General features: G+C 51.3%; 1 protein-coding gene across 1 annotated transcript; it reads right to left on the reverse strand.

Moving 5' to 3' along the window:
• Positions 1 to 6613: 6613 nt before the first annotated feature.
• Positions 6614 to 8146, reverse strand: KCNK18 (potassium two pore domain channel subfamily K member 18). The gene is given in 5 exon segments (XM_088791986.1): positions 6614 to 7433; positions 7436 to 7529; positions 7531 to 7594; positions 7596 to 7620; positions 8137 to 8146. Coding segments are annotated over 5 exon segments (918 nt in total). The 3' UTR covers positions 6614 to 6708.
• Positions 8147 to 8419: the final 273 nt, after the last annotated feature.

The raw sequence follows: 8419 nt of genomic DNA on the forward strand, positions 1-8419 counted from the left end.
GCTCACATCTCCTCAGAGGATGGGGGAGGGGCGTGGTGGCAGCCCTGGAATGCTGCTGATGTTGAACTCCACACATCCCCAGCAGGAAGGGATCACCCAAAGCTGTCAAAGCCAAGAAGCCGCTGACCCTACATGTCCATCCTCCTGTCTCAACTGCAGGCCCACTGTGCGCCTGGGACCATGCAGAGCAAAGTGGGAGACGTGGCCTCAGTGACCTGGGAGCCTCTGATCTCTGGATGGAGCCCGTGAGGATGAGGCAAGAGAGCAAATTTCAGTAGCTCCACTGGGTGGCACGACATCATAAGTTCAGGGTATTTTGATAGACGCTGTTCTGCAACCCAGAATCTCTCCTTGCTCTTTGCATCAATTTGGGCTTCAGGGAGAAAGGTACTGTGCATACTAAAGAAATAAATACGAGAAGACTCAGCCTAGGGCGGAAAATACCGGCTTGAACCTTGAGTGGGCCCAGGCTGCATGACGGCCCTAAATAAGATTGTCTGGATTTGCCGTGTTAATAAAGCTTTCCTGCGGCTCTTCAATACAAGAGACAGTCAATAAAACTCCCTCCTAGTCCCTCACTTACTCCCGTCTCCCTGCCCAGACAGTGTAAATGGCTTTGGGAAAAGACTGGAGTCGCCTCTGTAATCAGCCCTAAGATGTCTCTCAGTCACCTATTGAGAAGGAAGAGGGGAGGAAGCTGCCGAGGGAGGAAAGGAAGGTGACGAGGGCAGCTCTGCACTGTGCACCAGGCTCTCCTGCATTTCAGGAGAAAACCTAGGAAACGCACAGAGTGAGGCGCAGGGCCCAGGGAACAATAGGGCCCCGGCACCTCATCTAATAACATTTTTCAACAATCATCACACTCTGAGGCCACGTAGTCCAGCTGGGCTGAGAGCACAGACCCCAGGTCATCACAGGGTGCTGTGTGGAGGCCAGAATGGGGCGTGGGCGCGCAGAGGGCACCGGGTGAAGGCAGCAGGCCCGGGCTAAGCTCTGCGAGGAAGGGGTGAGGGTGGGGCTGTGAGGCCCAGGCAGATCTGGAGTCTGAGAAGGGCAGATGTCGTAGAAGTGACGCCCTGGGTCTAATGGTTGAGAAACGTAGGATTTTCTCTCTTTCCAACATCAGACAAGCGAAGTTTCTTACTTTATTTAAAATGAAGGCAGGATGTCGGCCATCCAGGCAGGTGTACATCTTAATGCAAGTTGCCTTCTTCTGTGTATCAGTCTCCATGCAGCCAAAGAGCCCAGAGAATGTGCCGTCTCCTTAGCTGTCACCATCACAGAACATTCTCCATCTGGAAAGAGCCTTAGGGAATCCTTGGCCTAGTGGTTTTCATTCCCAACGTATCCTCTTTTTCTTGTTTTTTTTTAAAGTTGTGGACTTCTTTCTTTAAACAAAATGTTACAGGGGAGCAGATTATAAAAAACAAAGCAAAGGAAAGTTACTCAGGCCAAAACGGGGTAAGTGAATCTTTCCCTGGGTTTCAGAAAGCACCATATGACAACCTCTGGGTTACTTCAGCCCAATTGTTGTACACTGGGGAAACTGAGGCATGGAGTGGTAGTCCTGATAAGAAGTTCTGGGAGAGTCTTGTATGACACCGAATCCCCTGGGTCCTGGCACTTAGTAGGTGCTCAGTAAATATTTGTTGGATAGTGACATACAGGCAATGCTGACCACCTTTGCACCTTCATTTCTTTTTCTTCACATGTGATTGCTTTTGGAAGAGACTAAAGGGGGGCTTGAAGCTCAGAGAGGCCTCTTAATTGCCTATGGTTTAAATTTATAGCACTTGAAAGGGTTTTATTCTCTGATCTAAATGGCAAGAACAAAAGCAGAACAGTAAAGGGTTGAGGAGGATGAAAAGAAGCCATGATTTGCATCTGAGATGGAGGTGCCCTTTGTTATCCCACATCCAAGTCAACTTCAAAGTTCTCTGCTGAACAGATGCATGTTGGTCACCATGGCAACAGCTGAGCTGCCCAGGCCTTCTGACCCTGGAGAGCCCACTGCCAGCCATGGCTTCTGCCTGGCTTCCAGAGAGCTAAATGGGGAGACAGACAACACAGGGGCCATGGTTGGTGGGAAGTCTGAAGATACGCTTAGTAGGGCTCCGCCAGCTGTCTTACTGGTTCTCTGTTTGGGGGGCAGGGGTCTGGATCACCAACCCTATTGGATATACATTTGCCCAGAGAACCCACGTGACACCTACCATGTGCCTGTACATCAGAAGTCCTCTCCTTAAGGGCTATACCTCTAGTGCCTGGCATACAGTGCTCATTGAACAAAGGCTTGTGAATGAGCAAAGGAATGAATAAGTAACCAAAGTCACCTGGGAGCTTCTAAGGTATACACATGCCAGGCCCCATCTGAAACCGGCTGCATTAGAATCTCTAGGAGGTACACTCAAGACTGCACACGTGACTCTCAGATTGGAGTGGGAGACAGAAGAAAGCTGAGTCAAGGCCGCCTCCTAGGCATCTGGCTTGAGCAACCGGAAGGCTGGGGCTGCTGCTCCCAAGATGGGAAGGAGCAGGACTCGGGGACAAGATTAGAGCTCAGTCTTGGACATGTCAGTTAGAGGTACTGGGGAAGCAGTCTTCAGTCTGGAATTCTAGGGAGTGGCCAGGACTGGGGATGGTGTTAATATTCACCAGAGTGGATGAGGCCAAAGGGGGGAGTGGAGACAGGGAAGGAACGAAGGGCCCCTGGTAGGCACGCAGAAGCACAGGGAACAATGAGGTGGGCCCAGCAAGGTCTATGAGTGGGGGGCGGGGGTGAGAGAGAAAGAGAGCGAGAGAACACATCAGGCAGAGGAAGAAGGATACAGTGCCAAGAAACCTCAAGGTACTAAGTGGGGGCTGGGGAAGAGTGCCTCCCACCCTATGCATACTGGGGTGTTCATTGCCAGAGGTGTCCAACCTCGCCAAAGATGTCCAGCCTGGGTAGGGTCTGCCCATACTGTCTGGGCCCGCAAGATTTGGACCACCCCACAATGAACGTGGGGCTCACTGAGAATATCCTGCAAGCTGATGCTGAATACACCAGGCTCTTACCTCACTATCTACCCCCTTTCTCCCAACCGCAGGCAGTGAGAGGGCGCTGAAGAAAGCTGAAACGTGCCATTTTTGCCTCCTAATCGTGGGAAGAGCTAGGATTTTTTTTTAAGAGCTCACAAAGCTGGACTCTGGGCTACAGCACTCCTCATGACCGTGTTTGGTCTTCATAACAACCCTTTGAGGTAAGTACTATTTTTATGTCAATTTAACAGGTAAAGAAATCTGCCAAGATTTGAGGTTGCCCAGGCAGCCTGTCTCCACAGGCAAAGGTCTTAACCACTCAGCCACACGGCCACCTCCTAGTCAGCACTGAGGCCCAGGTCAAGGGCAATACATCCAGCAGCCCACATGCCAGTGTCCTAGGGGATCAGGTCACTCCCCCCCATCAAAGCAGCAGGCTCTGTGCATGACAGGGCAGGACATCCAAACCCCAGAGGTCAGCAGGCCAATCCTCTCCTCTCTGGTAGGACCCAGAAGCAGGTCTCCACTTGTCCGGGTCACTCAGCAGAGCAGGGTCACAGCAAGACCGGCACCCAGCCAGGTCTGTCCTCAATGGCCCTCCCAGGAAGCACTAGGCCTTCCCAAGCCCTTTCCTGTGCCAGCTTGCCTGTCTCTGGCCCTCCCCCTTAAGACGTGGTTTTCACACCCACCAGGTGAAAACACCTGGCAGCGCTAGAGACAGTAAACCACAGCCCCAACACCACAGCCATTCTTGGGGGTCACTCCCAGAACCTCCAATACCATATGTCAGGTGGGACAGGGCATCTGTACATTGTAGAAACTTCTAGGTGTCTTTCTTGCAAGCTCCAGACAGTCTGCAAAGGGCCCTGCTCTCTGGAGTGAGGTTGGTGGATCAGAGAAGGAAGCATCCCAGGTGATGTGGGCCTAATGACTGGACATCAATTGTCAAGTGGCTGGAACTCGAGTGGTAGCATTTCACTGACCTTAGCTGGGCAGGACATGTGATTTGAGGAATCCAGGACAGCCATAGCGAGAACAAGAGTCCAAAGCGCCCCTTGAGAGAGCTGCTCTGAGGACATGTGTCCGAGGTGCTGCTACCCCGGGTGTCCGCGGCGGGGGACAGAGGTCCGAGATGCCTCCTCCTCGGGGACTGCAGTGAGGACAGAAGTCCGAGACGTCTTCTCTCAGAGGGCCACAGCGGGAGACATCCACTCCCGGGTGGGGAGGGGGCGGGGACGGGGGGGGGGGGGGAGGTACCGTCCTGGAGGCTCCAGGCGGTGGAGGAGCTACCGGGCTCGGAACAGCGGACGCGCCACCTGCTGGCCCAGGAGCGCGGGACCTATGCGGTCTGGCGGCCCCACCTGGTGGCCGCTCTGGGAAGAGAGGCTTGGCCAGCCGGCCCCGGGCAGCCTCGCCGTGGGACCCCAACGTAGTGTCCCAGCGAGAGCGGTTCCTCCATCAGCTGCCCCACCCCGCGAGCTCCGAATCCTGAGCCCACCTGGCAGTGCCGCCGGACCGGCTGCCCTTCCCTTGACAGCGCCCGCTCTCGCAGCCCCGGCAGGGCCTCCTGGACGGACTCCCTTCATCCTCGCTCTCCCCACCATCTCTTTGGCTGTCGTCTTGAACGAAAGGCCTCTGAACTTCCGTTTCGTCTTCTGTTTAACAAGTGGGGAGAAGCTAACAATACCACGTACTGGGCTGATGGCCTCTGGGTCACAGCCTCTGGGTCAGAGCCTCCACCAAAAGGTTGGTCCAGGTCCTGGCAGATCCGAGATGAGCTGTGCATGGGGGGCAGGGTGTTTCTGCGCCCCACGAATTCCTAGAAGCTCCTCGGGTGTACAGGCAAGATTGAGGACCACCAAGTAAGAGCTTGGAGGAATGAATTCTTGTTTCTGCCCCGGAATGCGAAGCAAATAGGGAGGTGGAATGTGGTGTTGCTGGGGACAGAGCGGTGAGAAGTGAGGAACAGGAAAGCGTGCTGGGCCAAGTCCTGAGACTTGCAGAAGAATACCCACTAGCAAATCAAAGGAGCCAATGACTGTGCCCTTTAATTTGCAAATGTGTCCCTGATAAACTCCATGTTTGCTTTTGAACAGGACTTTCTACCCCCTTCCAGGAGGAAGTGGCTGAGATTCTACCTCTATCTCCCTCCACTTGGTCCTGAAAACAGCAAGCACTCAGTGGATATTGAACTGAATACATTCGGAAGAGCCCTTCAAAACCTATGTGCTTCCTTTGTTTTCAAACTGGAATCTCCTGGCACTTTTCATTGGTTCCTGCAATTTTTGTTCTATACCCTGGAGCAAAATTCAGAATTTACGTAGGGACTGTTTCATTTTGCTAATCACAGGATTCAGGCTGATTTTCCCAAGATTCTCTCAAAGAAACTCTGATTCTCTCAAATCGGTCACGTCTCATAACTGAGCAGGGACATAGTAGTAAGAGCCTTGTACTACTCCGTGTGTATGCCAACCAGTGCACACACAGTCTCGTTACATCCTCTCCCAGGCTGGGGTCCTCAGGAGTGATTCTGGGACAAGGATTTGTGTGCAAATGGGTTATTTGGGGGTGATCTCAAGAAGAGTGGGAAAATGGGGCTGCAGGATGGCTCAGTTGGTTAGAGCCCGAGCTCTGAACAACAGGGTTGCTGGTTCGATTCCCACATGGGCCCATGAGCTGCGCCCTTCACAATGAGATTGAAGACCATGAGCTGCCACTGAGCTTCCGGAGGGGCAGCTGGATGGCTCAGTTGGTTACAGTGTGAGCTCTCAACAACAAGGTTGTCGGTTCAATTCCAGCATGGGATGGTGGGTGTGCTCATGAGCAACTGAGGCCCCATTCAGCTGGGGAACTCAGGAGGCAGTCTTGAGCATGGCCCAGAGTTATCCCTCCCTATCTGGATGCCACATATCACTCCTGTCAGTCATGGGTTGAGGACTGCTCCCCAGAGGCTTAACTCCTTGGCACTTCTAGCCTGCCCTGCACAGCCCTGCATATACCTGCCCCGCCCCCATGCTTTAGTAGGCAGAGAAAGTCCTCAGGCAAAGGAAGCTGGAATATCAGGGCATAAGGGTGGGGCTCCTACAGCATCTGCCACACAGACCAGCCTACTCACAAGCCAACTCATTCATGAACAGCTCAGCAGTGTATCCACCCAATGAGTGCCAACCATCTCGTGTGCCAATCATTCACTTAAACATTAACACGTTCACATACCAACTCATTCAGAAGGTGCCAGTCATGTGCTGCTTAGTGAGAACACTGGTCTGCACAGAATCTGGCAACCAGGAAGTATTCCCAGCCCCCAGGTGACGATTCCACTCAGTGGCATCGCCGTCGTTTACACGGGCTGGGACTAGGCTGGTCCCATGCACATTCATACACTCATTTAAGGAAAGAAGCTGCTCACACTAGCTCTGTTTCATCGGGGGAAACAGGGAGCCGCTCAGGAAGATTTTACTTTAGCACAAAGTACAAATTGCAAGAATAGAGATAATTTTTTTTCTTGTGTTGCAAGAAAACTGGTGACTTCCATAAGGCAATTTCGTCTACACAAGGTGGCGCTTTTTAAAAATGAAGACAGAAAAATTAATTGGATTTTGGAGAACGGTGATAGTTTCTATCTAATGTCCTGATACAGAGGGCACTGGCCACATTCCTGCAAGACCTCGAGACTGAAATCAGCCCTCATACAGGATTTGTCTCCAAGCCCCAGGGTCTCAGGTGACAGGCTGCAGTGCCACCAGTTTTAACTGCACTGCCCCAAAAGACAAGGCAAGGAAACCAGCTCAGCCCATCTGAGTCACGCGAGAGAGGGCGGAGACTTCGCTTTTTAGTAGAGTTTCTTGTGAAGAACAGCAAGAGAGTTTTGCAGATGTCAACCAGCCTGCTCTGCAGGAGCTTGGAAGGGATACACACACTCTGCATCCCAGTGATGATGTAGAGGGGAAAAAACAAGAAGGGAGGGTGTTCTAAAACGGTGTTCCCAAGCCTGATCGCAGTCAGCGTGACGAAGAAGTACAAGTCATCTTGTAAGTCCAGGTGCTTCTCCCAGGTGGGGAGGATGGTGGCTGCACAGGAAATGTAGGTGAAAACAATGAGGGCAATGATGGGCAGGGGGACGTCCAACCTCTCCACCTGCTGTGCCACCTCATCCAGGTTGCTGATGATGGAGTATGCAAGTCTTCCGGACACCAGCTCAGGACACAGGTTACTCCTCTCCAAGGCCCGTGGGGGCAGTTGCAGTGTGTTCTGTTTCTCTCATGCAAGAAGCCTCTCAAGCAGCTCCATGTTGCTGCTTGGGGCTGAGGGACACCTGCCAGGTTTGGGGCTCGGGAGCTCTTGAGAATTGATGACGATCCTGGGGACAGCTTGGTCCACGGGCTTGGCATTGGACTGCAAAGCAGTCAGGAGCACCATTTGGAAAGAGCAGCGAGAAGGAATGGGAGTTTTCAGAACCAAGTGTAAGAAGTGGATAAGATAGTTGCCAGGATGTCACCTGTGTCCGTGACACAGGACCAGGACCAGCAGGGGGATGCCAAAGAACACGTAAAGCAGGCAGAAGTACTTGCCTGGTAACGGGGTAAATATGGCTGTAACCTGGAAAAGAGGACAGAGCCCGGGATTGTCGTGTCTGCTCTTCCCCTTCCAAAAAAAGCTTCAGAGAGACCTTCTGACATTTCCCCTCCTTCGCATGACATTTGACACAATGTGTTTGCAAATATTCATCATTTTCCCCCTATTATTTTTTAAAGATTTTTATTAAAAATTATAGCTAACATACAATATCATATCAGTTTCAGGTGTACACAATAGTTACTCAACGTTTATATACCTAAAGAAATGTTCACCACAAGTCCAGCAACCACCTAACACCGTACCACGCTATCACAATATTACTGCCTATATTCCCCATGCTGTGTGTTACAGCCCCATGACTCATTTGTTTTATAGCTGGAAATTTGAACCTCTTATTTCCCTTCAACTTTCTACCCCTTTCTAAATTTTTTTAATTGCAGTTAACATTTGATATTACTTTGTATTAATTTCAGGTGTACAGTATAGTGGTTAGACGTTTCTATAATTTAAGAAGTGATCCCCCGGCACTATACATACCTGTTACCATACCATTGACTATATTCCCTGTGCTTTACTTTACACCCCCATGACTATTTTGTAACTTCCAATTTGTACTTCTTAATCCTTTCATCTTTTTCACCCTGCCCCACCCCCTCCCATCTATCACCCCGATAAATCTAGTACCCATCTGACACCACAGTTATTACAATATTATGGATTATCTTTCGTCTGCTATACCCTGCATCCCCATGACTTCTTTGTAACAACAACCAATTTGTACTTCTTAATGCCTTCCCATTTTTCATCAACACTCTCAACT

The sequence above is a fragment of the Rhinolophus sinicus genome, chromosome 15, assembly GCF_057876585.1.
Source record: "Rhinolophus sinicus isolate RSI-liver-muscle chromosome 15, RSI-T2T, whole genome shotgun sequence".
In the NCBI taxonomy this organism is placed as follows: domain Eukaryota; kingdom Metazoa; phylum Chordata; class Mammalia; order Chiroptera; family Rhinolophidae; genus Rhinolophus; species Rhinolophus sinicus.